This window comes from Heterocephalus glaber, unplaced genomic scaffold (assembly GCF_053883595.1).
Source record: "Heterocephalus glaber isolate CG9 unplaced genomic scaffold, H.glaber_assembly_v1.0 deba00000621, whole genome shotgun sequence".
In the NCBI taxonomy this organism is placed as follows: Eukaryota; Metazoa; Chordata; class Mammalia; order Rodentia; family Bathyergidae; genus Heterocephalus; species Heterocephalus glaber.
In genome coordinates, this window is record NW_028258153.1 from 14,522,866 (window position 1) to 14,542,450 (window position 19,585).

General features: G+C 34.6%; 1 protein-coding gene across 5 annotated transcripts in view; it reads right to left on the reverse strand.

Annotated features, from left to right (window-relative positions):
• Cps1 (carbamoyl-phosphate synthase 1) overlaps positions 1-19,585 on the reverse strand; it is a 136,556-nt gene that overhangs the window by 80,547 nt on the left and 36,424 nt on the right. For all 5 annotated transcript variants that reach the window (XM_004851110.4, XM_087206170.1, XM_087206171.1 and 2 more), the window contains 11 exons: positions 19,258-19,347; positions 17,490-17,546; positions 14,813-14,905; positions 11,709-11,798; positions 9,797-9,925; positions 9,180-9,286; positions 8,208-8,346; positions 7,465-7,542; positions 5,757-5,855; positions 4,756-4,851; positions 1,432-1,621 (listed from right to left, as the gene is read on the reverse strand). In XM_004851110.4, the coding sequence (XP_004851167.2) occupies positions 1,432-1,621; positions 4,756-4,851; positions 5,757-5,855; positions 7,465-7,542; positions 8,208-8,346; positions 9,180-9,286; positions 9,797-9,925; positions 11,709-11,798; positions 14,813-14,905; positions 17,490-17,546; positions 19,258-19,347 (1,168 nt within the window). The remainder of the gene's footprint in view (positions 1-1,431; positions 1,622-4,755; positions 4,852-5,756; positions 5,856-7,464; positions 7,543-8,207; positions 8,347-9,179; positions 9,287-9,796; positions 9,926-11,708; positions 11,799-14,812; positions 14,906-17,489; positions 17,547-19,257; positions 19,348-19,585) is intronic.

Consider the following 19,585-nt stretch of genomic DNA (forward strand, 5'->3'; position numbering starts at 1 on the left):
AGAACTGACTTCTAAGAGTTTGTTTTGTTAAACAAATTTCTATCTATGTTCATACTTTTTTCTTCTATTATCTTTATCCAGTTTTAGGATTAGCACAATGTTGAGTTCCTAAAATGAGGGGAGAAGTTTTCCTTCTTTTTTCTGCTTTAACTGTTTGATATAATTTATCAGTTAAAATGTTTATGAGCCTGCTGTTGTCATATAGATAGGTTTTCAAGCTAGGAATATACTTTCTTTAATAGGTGCTATTCAAATTTTATATTTCCTCCAGAGTTAGTTTCATTAATTTGTCTTCCAAGGTACTTCTTAGAAGTTGTCAACTTTATTTCCAAAAAGTTTTTGTAATATGCTTTCTATATCCTTTTAAATTCTGTAAAATCTGTGGTAATGTCTCCTAGATCTTAATATTGTAATTTAAAAAATGTATAACTGATATTGTGTAACAGGAAGAAAAGGTCTAAAAGAGCAGGGCAATTGGGAGGGGTAGGGGAAGGGAAAAAGGGAAAGGAAAAAATATAAGAAGAGGAAAAAATGGAAACAAGGTCTTTGCAAATAGGGAAGGGTGGAGAGGGTGAAGGGAGGGCAAGAGAAGGGGGAAAAAAAAATAAGAACCAAGAGACTCATGTAATCGTACAAGATCCCAATGATGAATGTAACTGTATTTTATACCTAAAATGTACCAATAAAGTTAATGGGGAAAAAAAAAGATTGCAGCATATTCCCCTTCCTTTAAAGGTATATTTTTATAATGAAATTCTACTATTTAAATAATCTGAGATACACTGGTATCTATCTGGGTTTTTAAAAATCATCAAAATTATGTATATTTCTACTGCCTTACCATCTAAATTTGAGTGTCTTTTATGTTTAACATGCAAATTATATTCCCAGTTGTTTACCCCAGCTACCTAAAGAGATTCTCACTCATGATCTAGTTGCAAACATCAGAATCATTGCAGGAGGATAGAGCACTGAACTCGGAAAATCTCTGAAGCAATGGTAGAGACTGGAGCATGTTATCATGAAAATACATGTGAAAGTAACAAAAACTATGCTGTAGGACCGATACAAACTCAATGTTAATTTTCATTTTAATAAAATAAACAACATGAATTTTCATTTTTCAATCATAACAGTGATTTTATCACCTTCAGTGATAAAAGCAATATCCTAAGACAGAGGAGGGAATGCCAAGAAACCTATGTGGCTACTCTAGAGCAATAAAGTGAAATGTTTCTTGTCTCACAGATGGTTGTGAAATAAACTGGTGATGGTTATCAGATGGTGATTTTAGGTGTCTCTTTGCTAACTATTTCTTCACACATTAAAAGAAAAGAACACAATTACTATACAAGTTCATATAAAATACGAGAGTATATGACACATATGAACACAGGTCAAAATTCTGCAACCAGATTTAAAAGAACTTACCACAGTTCAGAGCTGTCTGACCACCCATGCCTAGAATTAGGCCATCAGGCCGTTCTGCCTTGATGACCTCTGTGACAAACTGAGGAGTGATGGGAAGAAAGTAGACAGTGTCTGCCTGCTTCAAGCCCACCTCATTGGTCTGAACTGAAGCAATGTTTGGGTTCATCAGGACAGTTTTGACATTTTCTTCCTGAAAGAAATCATATGATCAAGTATTTGAATATACAGTCTAAAGAAGAGAATGGCTACAATAGAATGAAGGGTTACAAAGTAAGAAGCTTTTGGGTTATTCTGAGGGCTCGCTTTAGAGATCAGTGAGAGGGCAAAGAAATGGAAATAAAATGAAGACAAGCATTTTCTCAAAGAAAGGAAGAAATTGTTTAGAAACAAACTATCAACAACAAAAAAACATGCCACACAACAATCACCATGAAGTCCTTGTCATTAAAGACATCAAGCAAAACTGGAGACCATTTCTATGAAATTTATCTGGAGGCCCACAAAGAGTGGACAAAAGAATAAAATATTCCAACACTTTTTAAATGAGTAAACACGAAATGAACCAGAGATAACATCAAAAGCTATGACCCCTTCTATTATTTGTCTGAGAACAACATTGAGTGAACATTTAAAATGTTGGACAATGTGTTCCCTTCTCACTAGAAGAACTGAGAGCTCTTTGCTGGCCCAATTTTTTCCTAAATATTCATTCCTACTGTACTACTTTAGCAAGGAGCACTGCTCAATTGTTCTGCATATTCTATAAAAAGAAAATAACCATATGGCAAAACATAAAAATATAAATTAGTGTTTATATTTTATCTTGAGACTTATGTCTCACGTGTGTGTGTGTGTGTGTGTGTGTGTGTGTGTGTGTGCCTGGTATGTGCAGGATGGCATTCATAGCATATGCCATTTCTACATCTAGAGAGACCTTAAAAAGAATTCTTCACTTAGGCCGCTAAGAATAATAGTTTTATAAAGCAAAATGAGGCTGACTCATGGCAAAATAATTATGAAATATGGTCAGATGGTTCCTATTATTTCACAAATTAGCAAGTCAATTTTAAATTTTTCTAAAAAGTCAACAAAATATTTAGATGAAAGGACAGAAATCATGCTTTCAAAGCCCTATATATCCTTGGAGGAAGAACTTAATAAAAATTAAACATAGTTTGTGCTGCTTTGTATTCAAGTAGTCCCTTAATGCATATGATACACTTTTTATTAACTTGATTGATCTTTATACTGACTATGAGAGAGAGTTCCACCTTTTAGATGAAAAAATTGAGATTCAATAAGGTTAAAGAGTTTGACAAAGGTCAAATAGCTGATAAATGGCAATATTAGGGCTCTAAACCAAGTGTTATGATTCAAATCCTGTGCTTTATCCTCAATATGAGTCATCTCAAGATTTTTTTAAAAACCTTTAGAATAAAAGTATTGTTGTTATTAACAAAGTGTTGAAAAGATACATACAGGTAAATAACTCCATTTGGAACATACATTGGAATTTAAATAATTGAATTACAACTGAAAACATCTTTAGCAGAAGTTATAGCAAGTCTCATTAAAGAGAACTATCAAGAAATTTAAGTATATCTAAGTTTTTTTCTGAATGTGCTGTACAACAAATATGACTTTTTATAAATTATGCAGAAAGATCCCACTCATATCCATTTTTTTCCAGTACTAAAGATTGAACCCAAGACCTTCACACTGAGCTACATCCCCAGATATATTTTTTATTTTTTATATTGAGACTATGTCTCACAAAACTGCTAAATTCATCAGCTGGCCTTGATCATCCTGCCTCAGACTCCCAGCGTGCTGGGATTACAGGCCTGTACCACCATGCCCAGCAAGCCTCTGCTCATTTAAAAACTTATAATTTCAAATCATTTTAATTAATTTTACATTACTTTTTAATTTTTTCTAATTCTGGGTATAGAACGAGCACCATATAATTTTAGTAACATGTTTCGTTTATAAATTAAACTTTATTAGTCTCCTACTTAATTATAATACAATATCTAATAATTCATGCTGTCCAGTTAAAGATGGATATAAAATATAGAAGTACAAACTATGAAATATAAAATCTTTGTAAAATTCTCAAGTAGCATAAAATGTTAGGTTACCTTAAGGTATTTTAAATCCTGAACATACCTAGATTGGGTCCTAACCAATCTAAACCATTTGATACCCTTTAATTTGTATCTAATAAGAAATTCCATCATCAGACAATAAAGTAAGACATCATTCTGAAAATATCTACAAAAAAAGCACATGTATGTACAGCCAAGCATACATGGAGAAGAATATGAAAAAGAAGACAAACAGGAAGATGAATAAGGAAACTGGGGCTATGTTCTACTTCTTTTCTGTAGACATCTACTAGGGAAAATCTTTGACTATACAATATTTAAAAGAAAGAAAACTTCAGTCAACTTTTTTCCATACTGCTGTCTTTCTCTCCCGCTGCCAACTCCATGCTGCTCTTACCAGCCAGGTCTCTGGGGAATGCCTTTACTGGTCAAGCCCTGAGGCAAGGTCACTGGGTACTCACATTGCCTCTGGATGGCCTGATTAGCACCAAGATACAGACCATGGGGAAATAAGGATGTCAAAGAGAGGCCAGCTTACTTCTTCAACAGAAATACCTTAAACAACAACAGAATTCCTCTTAAGATTTATTTTATTACAATGACTGAGAAGATCTCAAGAAAGACAAGAAACAGAGACGGAATCCTTCACTTCAAATTCTCTTTCTCATTTGAAAATCCAGCTACCCCACATAGTTTTCCAAGTCACTAATAAGAAACTGGGCTCCCTAATGAGAGATAATAATTCTTAATGCTCAAAAAAAAACCCACTGCTGCCCTTGCTCTCCCAACTGGAGCTTCCCATTTCCTCCATAGAGATGTCTGAAGCATCCTCAGAGCGTGTGATGTACTTTAATCCACCAAAGATGCCCAAATTCCCTCTTTCACAGGAAAGATAAATATATTCTAAAAGCACACTGCCTCAAAAGGAATGAGCAGCATCTATAAATGTAGCTTTATATTTTTTCAATATGTGGTCAATAACTTAAATAATTTTGGAGTCCAATCTAACCTCTTAAATTGGTAGACATGCATATTTGAGAAAACGAAAACTCTTATGTGTGACCAAACTTCTCTTCATATAGATGTGAAAGAATAGTTAAGAAAAATAATGATAGTGACTTTGAAAAGAGGTACTGTCGTAAATCTAAATTATAAAACATTAATTAGACTCATTAAGGGGAATATATTAACTCTAGCAGAGCCCAAGTTCTCTCACCTTCATGGCTTTGACAGCTTGAGATCCCGAGTAATCAAATTCACCTGCCTGACCAATGGACAGACCTCCTGAGCCCAGGATGAGGACTTTGGAAACCTAGAGACAATAAGAAAAAGACAATGACTTTTGTTACTAAATGGTGGAAACAAGGCATTTTCAAGAGTATAGAAAATAAACTATATTGCCTGAGCTTATGTAGTAATTTCAAGTATGATGTTTTGAAAAACATAGACTATGTGGGGAAAAAGATTAACAATTTAAACATCTCTAATTTCACTGCACTTTCTGAAGCTCATGCACATGTGTTTAAGGTAAGTGAAAAAAATGTGAAAGAGGTTTTACATCAACTTAAATACATATAAATATCAAAAAATAGCTATACAAATATATATGTTAATATATACCTATGTGTATATATATGTACATATTGTTGAAAATACACATGCATCCTTCTTTTACATAATAATGGTGTGGGTATATATGCACTTTATGAAGGAAATGGGTAGAAATCTTTTCACGTTAACATGTACATAGCCAAATAAGTATTGAAGTCTTATGCTATATTAATCTGTATCTATTTACCTTTTCATTCAGTTTATGCTGTTGAATATTTTTTCTAGTTAAAATGAAAAGAATTCTACAAACTGTAATGATTATGTACTCTGAATTTCATCTCATACTACATAACATTATAAAATTTTTCATAATGTGAAATATTTCAAATTATAAACTAAATACTAGTCTTTATTAAATTGTGTTATTTCAAACATTCTAGAAGAAGTAAAATTTAAAAGATATGATTTCAAATGAAAACATAATTCCAAACAATATCTTCAAGAACAAACCAAATACAGTAACTAGCTGTGAAATGATAGATAAATACAATGTAAAAGTCATCTTTCATAGGCATTCCTGTGATTTACATCATTCACTTAAAAAATCAGAACATGATAAAGAAAATTCAAAACGCATAAGGCAAAAACAAGCCTACATATACTGACCTCAACTCGAGATGCAATCAGCGCTGGCTTTGGTAGAACTGATGTAACAGTGGTACCTTTTGCTTTCTTTATCAGTGAAAAAAAGGAATCAAAGAGATACTAGAAAAGAAATACAATCAACCAGTTAGAAGCTTCCAAATTCCTCAGGTTGCCAGGTAAAATACAGAGTACTAGTTAAATTGGAACTTCAGGTAAATAACAAATATGCGTTTTGTTAGCATGTTTCCAGGACATTATGTTTTTTAGTAAAAATTTTCCAATGCAATATATGTGATTTGTTATTGATTTTGGTTTAAGTTTTTGATTTTTGTTTTTTGTCAATAACTAAATATCTACTTTTTTACCATAAAACTTAGATCAAATAAATACTTCTAGCTGTTCCCTTGAAGTCCTAGAAAGAGGAAGATTTCAGCAGAAAATAGACATTTCGGATGCCTTTTGTGAATATCAAGTTTGCAGACCTTTAATTGTGTATCATTTTCTTCTAAATCAAATTGTAGTTAGATAAAAGAAATGAAAATGTATTACTTTACGTCCTAAAATTAGAAATGCTTTTTTAAGAATTTTCTCCCAGCTCTAAAGATAATCTCTAAAGATTAATCTAGAACTTTACCAATGAGTTTTTTTCTGGTTTTTCAGTAGACATGATAAATTTCAACAAAGGTATTCTTTTTGCAATTATTTAGTAGGACAAAAAATAGGATTAAATCATCATGTATTTGATTACATAGCATAATCTGAATTGCTAATATGGGTAAACAATTTAAATTTTAAAAAATACTTAGCCTGTGTTAGATGAAATACATAACTAAATTTTTTTATGTGTTTCATCATGAGTAGGCAATGCCATACTGGTTTGGGCTATGAAGAACCAATATTTCTTAGTAATACTAAAACAAGAAGAAAATATAAATATCTGTAAAAGGCTATTTAGATTCAAAAGAGCAGAGTTTATGAAGGGAAAATTCTTATTCTCCTCTTCATTTTACCTAGATGTCTTTTCTGGGAGTTATCTACTGTCAACGAGGAACTATCAGCACTACTACTGGAGGTCCCTGGGTGTAACACAGGAAGAAACACACCACACTTCCCAAATTTTTCCAGGTGACACTGTGAACTTTTATTTCAGAAAGATCTGCTTGAACTGAGAGGTCACATTTAAAAGTAAAAATATTTAGATAAGGAACAAAACTCCTGTAAGCATTCCTTTTAGTCCTTTTCTTAAGCAATCTGAATGGCATGAATGTGCCGGCAGCCCTTTCTCTCCCCTCTTCCCTACCCCTCTTCTTTCTCCTGATGCTGTTTATTCTCCCTTAGTGGCTACACAACCAGTTGCCATAGGAATTTTTTTGAAATCACAGATGGGGGATTAAAATTTCATTTCAGTTATGAGAAGGAGAGAGCAAGAGGGAATTCATTTGCATAGTACAACAATTGTAAATTTCAAGACTAAATATATTTGAATGATAATGGGTTTCAATAAAAATAGCATCATAGCATTTCTTGGGTTTCTTAAGGGATTTTCCTCTTAAAAAAAAAGATTATAATTTACTCCATGATATTCATGAGGAAATTTTAATACAAAATGTGTGTTACCAAAGCACTCTTCTTGAGAATATTCTGCACCAAGATTATGTGGAATGATTATTTTCATTTCTTGAGTTTTTACAGAAATATGTATTTTTAAGGTCTCATCTTTCTGACATACCTCAGTGTCTGTTGGCCCTGGGCTGACCTCTGGGTGGAACTGCACAGCAAAAAAGGGTTTGCTTTCATGCATAATCCCCTACAGGAAGAAGAAACAGAAAGAAATTCCTTCTGTAACAACAAATGTCAAGTGTAGCCATGTATTACTCAGTAGACAATAAAGTTCAAATAAAGAAAGACTGAGTTAAATGCTTAATAACATTCTAAAAACTAACAGTACTATTAAGAACCATGATTGGAGCCTAAGAACTAACATATCAGAATTTTTGGTAAGAACAGGAAATGGACCGATAAAGACTCAAATGGATGTAATTCCCCATAATAATGGGGAATGGTCCATAGCTTTTTGGGCCCCTGTGGGCTTTGATCAACATAAACCTAAATTGTTCTATTCTCTCCCCCTCATAAATTATTTCTCTAAGTGTCTTCTCAAGAGTTGTTCCTGTGCTGAGTCCCAGAACTGAGCCTAGACAGATCTGGACTAATGGCCCTTTAACAATGAAAGTGTAAGATGATTGTTGATTAAGGAGGCAAACAGTGAATTATAATGAGTCAACTGAGAAAAAAATAAGAGAGAAATCATTTTTGGAAGAGTGGAGGACTATGAGAAATAATACATAAGAGTTCTTCCACACCCACACACCCCAAAATTCCACACAAACAGGAAACCAAATCTGTATAACAGAGAAATAAAAGCCTTGAATTTCTCACCGCCACCTGAACAGATGTACACAGAACACTTACCTCATTTGTTTGATCGTTGACATTCACAAAAAGTGGTTTCCAACCAGCAGGGAGGGCGTTGTCCAGAGCATAGCCATGATTCTGAGCAGTAATGAAAGCCTGCCTGTTTGTAATATTTAAAACAGGCTGATTCTGTCCTCTGGAGAGAAAAGAGGAAAAACAAAAGAGAAAAAAGGAAAGAGTATTACATGCATTAGTTATAAAGTAGTGAACAATAAAAGCCTCTTAAAATTCCAAAGTTTCAATTGCTTAGTGAAAATCACTTTGTGAGAAAAGTCACAGATTGCTAATCTCAATAATTTTAGCAACAAAAATCAATTCAGGGGGCTTTGTTGTGTGTTAAATATCAGGTCTATTAAACTCCTATAATCAGCTTTAGAAAAGTACTCATAACTAATAGAGTTTCTCACTAGAACAATAGGAACAGACAAATATAAGTGACTTATTTTAAGTAATATTAAAGCCAGAGGAAAGTTCTTGGGAAAAAATAAATAGATGACTATGCAAACCTAAATTACTTTGAATTATATTTTATGTGGAGGAGGGTGGGCTGTGAGGGAGGACCTGGCATTAAATAAATTAACATCATCTGAGGCAAAGAGATGAAACAAAGAGAATTTGAACATTTCTCTGTTCTTAAATCAACTAGCTTCTTAAAGTGTAATCAGTTCCCTGAAATCAAGCTCAAATCAGAACAGTTCCCCTTGGAATACCACTTGATTGAGTATTATAACCTCAATTTATGCCAAGGGAAGGAAAATAACCTTAAATTATGGCAAAGTTATCGTTAGAGAAGACTGCCTTTCAGAAATGTAATAAAAGTAGAATGAGGTAGTCAGATAAGTGTGAGCTATGTCATAGGATGGTTGCCTACCATGAAGAAATGGCTTATACATTTTCTAAGTCTTTCGTGTTTGGTTATCAAAAGTATTCTAGAGCTAGTTGGACCACAAAAAAGGATAACTGCCTTACCTGTTGGGCATGGGCATCTTGTAGGATTTGGCACCAGCAGCTAATCCTGTTATTAGATTTCCCGTACTAATTCCAAACAATGGCTCTTTTCGATCACTCTCCAAAACCTAAATCAGAGAAGATGTTTACTAATCTGGACATAGTTCCAAAAGATTTCACTTCCCACTGAAAGAATAAAAATGAAGCATCCTTCTTTTTCTTTCTTATTTAACAAAGTAAAGAAAATAGCAACTGAGTGAAAAGTTAGAATCTAAGGGACATGATTGATGAATTTAAAGCATTAAAATTCAATTCAATGTACTTGACATTCAGACTCAACTAAATTTAATTGAATGCCTCTTTGGAAACAGGAAGGTCTTTTAGGTTGCCACAAAGTGGTGAGGAACCTGAGTTATCATTTTGCAATTGTAAGGAAAGATACATGTGGAGATTAGGATCCAGCCCTTTTAACTAGAGGACACAGTCCTAAAGAAAAGTTCTGCTCCCTCTAGAATTATCTCCATGTTGGATTCGCTACAATAACTATGCCAAAATTGCCTCAAAGGTCACAAATACAAGTACTAATCAATTATGGCCCTCACCTCACACCGACACACAGTTCCCCAGGGTCCCTGTACCTTTTTCACATTCTGAATTAGTGGCTGTGCAAGAGTGGGGTTCCCAGGTCCTCCAGCAATCAGAAGTCCATCATACTCCATCTGGGTGAAGTCATAATTCCAGGGAACTAAATGCACTTCAGCTCCTCGCTGGAAAAGAAACAAAAAAATGGGCGTATAGCATTTTCTTTCAGCAATACATGATTTTTCTGGACATTCTCTTGACTAATCCTTCATTGTAGGAAAGGAAAACATTGTACACAACTTAAATTTTAAAATGTTAAGCAAAAAAGTTCTTTGCATAGCTAATTGGGTTCTATGTTATATAAATGGAGCCAATGGTCAATGAAAAGTGGAAGGGAAAGGCCACTGAAGTTTTGATCCTAAAAGGATAGGTAAACCACTTTTCTGCACTTCTTGAACAGTTTCAGTGCATTTGCATGGGTTCAGGGTACCCTCATCAGCTATGGGACAGAGTTGCAAACAAAGATAATTTAATTTAAATTCTGCAGAATTTAAGTTGACCCACCACTCAGCTTTTTCTTTTTTGCTTTTTTTGCTCTGATTAAATTTTAATGAACTTTATTTCCTAAAGTTTTCTCTTGTTATCTATGCTATTTATATTCTGAGGGGAAACTAGAGCTTTTTGTTGTAAAAGTATACAGGAAAGTATTTTTAAGGGTATCCCTAAGAAGCATTTTCTGAGACAAGGATTTGTGAAAAATAAGCTTATTTGAAAATTTTTCCAAGAAGTGCCAATAAGATAGAGAAGTGACTCTGCAGGACACTCGCAATGTGTCAACCAATAAAGTCTACATTATCAAGCAGCCACCACTGTGGACTCATTGAGTTTAAGTTCATTGGAGAAATCCAAAAGCTGTGCGAAGGATTTAGTGATTGCCTACCCATGGGACAAAAGAACTCTACATTGACTCTGGCGACTGACTGTGGGCTGCTCCAGGGAAATTTGTATACATTTCCTGACTGCTAGCAGGCTCCTTCCTACCAACCAAAGGTATGAGAGATGTTAAGAAGTCTGCAACGGGAAAATGGATGACATAAATTAAAATCGTAAGATGAGATTGGAACATGAGTAGGCCATATCTGCTACTGAAAACTCCATGCAAATTTTTATTAATAAAAATGACAAGAATTTGAAATCATCATATATTGCTGATATTGTCTAACAATAAGAAGGTGGATTAAAGAATACCTCTATATCCCGGGTAATCTGATGTTTGGTTTTGGTTTTTGTGGTGCTGAAGATCTAAACCAAGGCCTTCCACATATTAGATAAGCACTGTACCATTGAGTTATGCTGCCACCACTAATAATTTGGTGTTATAAAAGTGTATATATGTCTGAGAAAGACAGAGACAGAAACAGGGTGCCTCGAATATACATAGAGACAGAGACAGAAACTGGAAGGGGAAGGGAAATTTCAACAAAATAATATTTAAGAAAACGTTACAGTGGTTAAATTCTACTTCAATTTCAAGATTTTTAAAGTTAATCTTTCTTTGGTTGTCTAGAAGTTGATATAAAAGCAGTATGAATAATTTTTTTTTTACTATATCAGGGCATAAAGCCTGCAAACTTGTGGTCCATAATAAATATAGGCCAATGGAGGAGCTATAAGACAGACTCTGGTTTTGGTCATCTTTAAATCTCAATAAAAGTGACAGTGGCGTGTCTCAAAAGTCATTCGATAAGTGGTAGGAGCAGTCATCATTTTCTCCCATTTTTTGTGTTCCTTGAGGGTTTTTTTAAACATAGAAATCTGTATTTTTAACTTGAATAGAGATAAATATGTTGCTTTCTAGATCAAAGGCACCAAGAAGAGAAAAGATTCCTGACATTCTGAGAGAATTCACTAGTTTGAACATGAACAACAAATATTACTCCTGCCCTTGAGAAGGGACAAATTACTTACCTTTACTAGTAGGCGGATGACATTGTTTTTTATCCCACAGTCTACAGCTACCACTTTCGTGGGGTTTCCTTTACCGTACACCTTGACATCCTGCCATTTTAAAAAACAGAAAGTGAAAGGGAATTCACAGCTACAAGCCATACACCTATATTACAAATGCCACTGAAAACGCTTTGCACTTCCATTGGTTAATAAATTGATCATTAGCTACTTGAAAATGAGTGGGAGTTAACACTAAATTTGTAAGAAAGGCACAAGTGCCATAGACCCTATCTTTTTTATAAGAAAAAAGTATTTTACTCTTTTATATTCTCTTGATTGCTGTAATAATAAGGATTCCTAAGAAAGTGGTTGCTTCCATAGCTAACAACCAGCTTTCCCATGTTTTGCCTCATTAACAATGGAATTTATTGTCACCTCATCTTAGCACTAGATAGATGTAGTAATAGATACATAATGCTTTAAATACCACTTGATCCTCAAACGGTGATAAAGATCAGATGGGGTAGAGCTGAATCACTGTACATTAGGCTCGAGCAGTGAGGCTAAATGGATAAAATTAGTATGTGAACTAGAGGAATTGCTAAGCTAGTATAGGCCACTGATCCCTTTAGGTCACAGTGCAATCGTTTGCATTTAAATGGTAGATTTCATAAAAGGATCGAAGAACATATCATAATCACTATCTATGCCTTAAGCACTGCTCAGAGGCAGATCAATTTTCACAGACAGTTATGCAAGAAGCAGTATTGAAAGTCACGAAAGGAGAAAGCACAAAAACAGAAAGCCTAGAGGGCTGGCTGGCCACACTGCTTCTGGCTTCAAGGGTCAGTGAGCACATCTGAATTTAGGATGATTTTATAATTTACAAATCTTTTATATTAAAGGAGAAATCTGAATATTTAAAAGGGAATTTTACTCTAGCTGGAGTGTCTGGCTCTCCACAAAGTCTATACAGAATGTGATATCATAGTCCTCATACTTCATATAAAAAGAATGTGTCAATATTATTTTCCTCCTGCTGACTACATCAGAGAAAACTATCCCTAGTCTTTCCATGATCTTGGGAATTATTGTTGAATTGATCCATGAATGCTACAGGTAATCTTCTCATCCAATAATTTGCAAAGTATAGATTCATTCTTAACCTTAGGCTTCTGCTACAAAGTAAAGCAATATTACCATCTAGTTGTAGCTACATCAAATTACAATTAAAGACAATAAATAAGTTACAGCATTTCCAAGGCATATAATCAAATAGAAGTTCCATGGTATATGTAATCCCTAAGTTAAATACACCTTTTATAATTGCTATAATGAAGTTGTTTAAAATTATTTAACTGCATTGGCATTAATAAATAGCCAGTTTTTAACACTCAACTTGATTCAAAAGAGTTTAAAATGTAGTTATGCTCATTTTTGCTGGTCTCTACACAAACATATCACAGTTGTTGCTCAGCATAAGTGACTACTTTTAGAGCCTCCTTGGGTACCAAAATCCAGAGATGCTCAAACCTCTTAGATAAAATGGTGTAGTATTTTCAAAGAACCTCCAGTAGACTTTAAATCTCTAGATTGCTTACAATTCTTGATATAATGTAAATACTGTGTTAATAGTTGTTATATTATTTGGGGGCTAATGACAAGAAAAAAGTGTGCATGTTCAGTATAAACATAGAATTTTTGTTTGTTTTTTGGTCTGAAAATTTTTAGTATTTTCAATCATGGTTGGTTGAATCCACGGATATAGATCTTGCAGATACAGAGGATCAACTGTACACACTCTCCATAGAGAATGACAAAAGTTATGCCAGGCCTCACAGTCATGAAGGCATGAAGTTTCCTCAGTACTATCCAAGAGGAATACATCATGCACTGTTTTTCAATCTTGTTTGTCCATAGAATTTTCTAAGGTGAATTTCTCCAGGCCAGGCTTCTTCACATTTGGAAAATGCCACATTAACCTTCTAGTTGCTTGCACCTCTGCCCAATCACTTATGCTTTGCTCCAGCATGATGCTGAATGCATTCCCCACAACTTCCAGTGTTGCTGGTCAGCCACTGACAAGAAATCCTCCAGATCTATCCCCAGTCTATCTCCACTCATCATGGCCAAATCTGTGAACTAATATATGTGAGCCTTTCCATTCAGCCATATCAAACTACACATAACTCTTTTACCAAACCTGTTGCTTCACACTTGTATGGCTCTCACCACATGACATTCTTTCTGCCTGAAACATGGTTCTTATTCTCCAATTACATAACTATAACTATAGGCTCCCTGTGTCTCCTACTAAGACTAAAATTTCTGCAGTGCCTTGTCTGATGCACCTGTCCCATTTTGGTGCTGCTTGTACATGCCCCGTGGCATCCCATGCACATGAAAGGAGAGCATTTGTCACTGGATTCTGTAGGTGGTAATTTACTTGCTTGATTGTCCCACCAGATTATTATGCTTCGCAAGGACAGATACTATAGCTGAAGATTCTCACTCATACCTACACTGAATTTCAATCAAGACCAACAAACATCTTTCTAAAATGTACTCTATACTTTTTTGTAAATATACCCTAAACATATATCACTTTAGGGTGGCAAAATAATCATCATAAACACTAATTTTTAAAGTCAGTAATAATGTAATAAGTCACTAATGGGAAAGAATATTTCCTTTGCATAAAATGACCCTAAACTGATTACTGTGTCTGATTTCTATGACATTCCATTGGCTTTCTGGCAGGATATTAGCCCTGGTTTCTGATCACTGCATGCCTGCCTTTGGCAATTCAGTGCTCCTCTTATTTAATATTATTAAAGCCTTAACCTAAAGAATAAGAAAAAGATAGGGATGACTAAATAGTAATAACCAACCTCCAAATCAGGGCATGAAGGTTTCCATGTAAACCTGTAAGTAAAGGTTATTAACTTTGAATCCATTGATTTTATAATATGTATTTTAGCTGTTATCAGATCCATTTTCCACCTCAACTCTAGTGCTTCTAGAAAATAACATAGGCCTAAATAAAAATTTTGATATTACAGAAAAGGTAAATCCAAAGTTAATGAAACTAAAACTATAAAACATGAAGGAAAATCTCTCACCTTGGTTGAAACCTCAGCAATCAAATTCTGTTTATTTGGATCCACAAAATCCACAGACTGACCTTCAAACTCAATCTTCCCAAGCATGGTGCCCTATCAAATTTTTAAAAGTTAGACAGATAAAAGGAAGCATTGATGAAGGTGCTGACAGGATAATCTAACAGGAACTTTAAGCAGCTGCTCCATGATTTAGATATCTTTATAAATAGCCATAACTATGATCAGAAGATCTTCATCTTCTCAAGCTGGAAAATGAATTAATTTGCACATACACTTTGGGAAATACTCTAGGAAATATAATTAGTTCTTTCTGGGCAGAGGCTATGGACTAGTGTAGGCAAAGTCAAAAGGCATCATAATTCAGGTCACTCAGGCCCATCCTGGTACACATTGGAGTATTAATGTTCCCTTAGACTCCCTGGTGCATAGGACCTAAGGACATTTCATGGGAGATGTGGTAAAAATAATCCATTGGGGAGAAAATATGAAATGTAAAAACAGTGGAAACTGAAAAGAATGAAAACTTATTACACATTTTTATAATAATATTAGTTCACAAAAAATGGTGAAGTGTAACATTTCACCAATTTCTAGATTTTCAATAAAAATATGAACTGCTTTAGACATGTTGAGATCATAGTGTCCCCAAGGGCCTGAGCTTTAAAGAACATTCAATGCTCTGTGAAGTTTTCACAAATGAGTTCATTTTCCTTACATACTGATTCTTTGGAGAAATCACTTGGTGAATGAGGGTAGAAGAGGCCAACACACCATGGAAACATGATGCTTATTTTGGTGCTAAGAGTAAAAGTCTGGGAAAACTAACCAAAACCTCCCTGACCTCCATACTGCATTACTAAATTTCATGATAGTCTGTACTTGCTTTTTAAAAACCAACTCACATAATCCTCTGACTGCATTTAGGATCCTTAATATTGATATTTGTTTCTTCACTTTTTCTTAAAGTGTGCGGAATTAAATACAATCTTACTTTTCAACCTATTATTACTAGAAGTAAAGGCTATAATATATATATTGTACTATGAACTAGCATCATTTATGAACAGATAAAATAGGCAGCACTGCTATTTCATCTGTGCTAATTTATTTGAGAAACTTTTTAAAAGCCAAACTGCCTATGATAAAAGGAGACTTTATCTTAACCCAACACATCATACAAAACATGTAGTGTGGTCTTGGAAAGAGTTTTTCCAAACCATTAGGTCTGAGTATATTTTATTCAACTTGTGATTCTGCAGCCTACATTGAATTCTCCAACTCTATTCCCTTCTTCTATTCTCATCTTAGAAGCCTCATCATTGTTTACTGCCCCCACACACTGTTAGGCTAAGAAAACATAAGAATCTATTTAAAATATATAATCTCACTGACATCTATTCCCAGGAAAATTATGGAAGATTTAATAAAGGTAGAAGTAAAGTAGAATGATTGTACAAACCCTCACTATCTTCCTTCTGATCAGATAGGTAGCCAAATTGTTACTTTCAAAGCCTGGTCTTTCTTTTTGCTTAGAGTCCCTGTGTCAATATAGGGTTCCTTTTGGTATCTTGAGGGAACTGGTTCCAAGACCCACCTGAAATATCAAAACCTGATGTTTCGGTTCCTTATATAAAAGGACACAGTATCTGCATATGACCTATGCAAATCCTCCTGTTTATTTTAAATCATCTCTAGATTACTTATAATACTTAAAAATGTAAGTGTTATGTAAATAGCTATTTATACTGTATTGTTTAGGGAATAAGGCAAGTCCCTGTAGGTTTGTACAAACACAATTTTTTCCAAACTTTTAGTTGCCTCTGTTAATGTGGAAGCCATGGATACAGAGGACCAATTATGTGTTGTAACAAGGAATCCACAACAGATTTTCTTGAAGAATCTGTTTCACATATGTACTTTCAATTTTTATCTTTAACTTTTTATGTAATAACATTGCATGAGAAAACTTGAGCTGAATTTGAAGAATTTAGTTAATATCAGTGAGGGAATGTTTCTAATTTGGAATATAAAGACATCATATAGAAAAAAGTGTCAACTTCTAGCAAGAAGAAAGCAGATGGCAATGAGATATTCTCAGAGGAGGGGTCAGATGTTGCAGCAACTAGGTAAGAAATCAAAAGATAACCTTTCTTTTCATCACCTTGGTCATTAATACAGTCTGAATAAAAATTATATAATTCAGATAACACATGCAACCTCACTTGGCACACTCGTAAAATACAACGCACTAATTTTGTGGATAATTCTTCCTAGAGAACTAAATAAGTAACAGCACCAATGCTGTACACTTTCTGATTGGCATCCTTCAGCAGATGGATATTCAAGTTAGTTAAAATTGCTATGCACTTGGTTACCTTCACCACTTGTTCTACTAAAGTCCTGTCACATGAGCTGAATTATGAATGTCTTGACTTGTTGGTGCAATCAACACATGGTGGGCACTCAATAAATTCCTGTCCGGTGAATTAATCTCAGGTCTATCTAGTTACAAGTATTCAATCCTGAGAATTACACTGCAAAGAGTACAGCGAAGTGACAGAGACCCAAAGAGAAGAATCTGGCAGGATTTGTTCTTTTACATGCTAATGGGTCCCTCAGGAACTGAGGGCAGAAGTATGTGAAGAAATGTAGATTTGGCTAAAGATGATGATCATACCCTATCCCGAATTATTTTCGCCAGCATTCTTGTATCCACGCCGTAAATTGCGGGAACCTACAAGAAAAAAAAAATCATTGTGACAGTGAAAATGGAGAAAATTAGATACAGCATATTGTTTTCGAGTTACAAACTTGGCCTCATCTATCTTCTTGAGCAGTAAATAATTTCCCCACTCCTTCTTTCCTCTGACCCAGGGTGACTGTGTTGTCAGAACACAGTAAATTGCTGCTCTGGTAGGGTAGGAGACTCTTAATATACAGGCCTTTCCTCAAAATAAAAAATGAGATATTCTGAAGATCATTCTGCTGCAATTTTGTTGCATTTAACCTAGGATATTAAATAAGTAATATTATATATAAATGTATTTCTTTTGAAACAATAGAATCTATAGGTATGTACATACATATATAGTGTTTGAAATATGTGTATAATTTTGTGTATAGGTTGTACGTACAATATATATGTTTTGAAATAACAGAATCAGTGAATTTCATAAGCAATATTTTACAAATCTATGGACTGAGTCAAATATTCCTGGCACACAGTAGGCACTCGGCACAGTTTTTTTCTGAAGGGCTCTGTCAAATGCTCATGTTGTACTAACACCTCCCCATCTTAATAAACCAGGCAACACTTCCATTGGTTTTAGTTTCTCTGACTGGGCTGGATAGAGACAGATGCAGTGCTATATATATAATGAAAGAACAATGAATTAGGAATCAGAAACACAGGCATTGGTTACTATCATAGACCCTCTTCTACTCTATGTGTCTGTGATTGTGGAAGATTAAAAGTCCATTTAAAAAACAAACAAGCCAGCCGGGGGTGAAGCTCACATTAAAGCCATTTCTCCCAACATGGAGAAGCTATAAAATGAGATGTCCTGAATATCCCAAAAGAAACATTTTTAAAAGTTTCCTGAATGACCATTATGGAAATTAGCTGTCTAGATAATGAAAATAAATCAGATAATGGCAGAACATATAATATAGATGACTTCTTCCTTTTCTTTATAAAAAAATGAAATTTCCTAGATCAAGACTTTTTGTTGCAAAAAGACAACACTTAGCCCTACTGTGTAGACACTCATTGGAGAGGCAGAGCTTTCTTGTAACCCTATTCCATCAATTACTGGTCCTGGCGAAGTTGAACAAAAAGCAGCTACAGTAACACTGGAGATGAAGCTAAATAAAGCCCTAGTTCATTAACATTAAGTACTTCCAACTTTCAAGCAAGGTGAAGCCTCTTATCTAATTAGAAGTTAATATCTTAAGTATGGAAAGTTTAATACAAGGTTTTATAATCTTTTTCCTATCTCACCTAACATGTATTTATCTAATTGTAAACTACTGTATGGATTGATTACATGACCTGCAGAGCCAGTAATTCTATACAGCTAGCACTAGAAACCATAAAGCCAGTTACATAACTCTTTCCTGGATAAAAGGGCAGGGAGGACTTAGGTTGCTCAAGAGAATAGAAAATTAAAACATTCCCTACCCCCATTCCCAGATGAGAAATACAACCAAGCATGTGTGAGTGCCACCTTGTGGATAAATTAAAACTATGTGGCTCTCTGTGTTTAAAGGATGAAGTCTGGACAGTTTGGCCTATTACAGCAAAACTAAAAACAAAAACAAACAAAACAACAAAACCCCCACAGAAATAGAAAGATCTCAAACTTCCCAAACTTCCTCATCTGTTCAGCCCCATTGAATCTCCATATACCTTTCCAACTGACTCTGGGTGCCCTCAGTTTTCTCACCTTTTCTTCATTTAGCCATTGCCCTAGACTCTTGGTAGCCAGCCAGTGGTTGTAGTCATTACTGTAATTTAACACCAGCAAACCTGCAACCTGGAAAGACGGACAGTCATTTCAAAGGAGCGGGTGCATAAATGTTATACCTCTCTTGTAACTCACCTTGAAGGTCAATTTGCATTAAAAAAGAAAAACTTTTTTACATCCACTGATATGCAATATAAAATTTTGAAAACATGAAAGAATGGTTAGCAATATCTTTATTTTTAAGTATGTAATTGTTTCCTTAACTGTCTATGGGGGCAGGTTGACCTGCATTACTGAATGCTGAGAC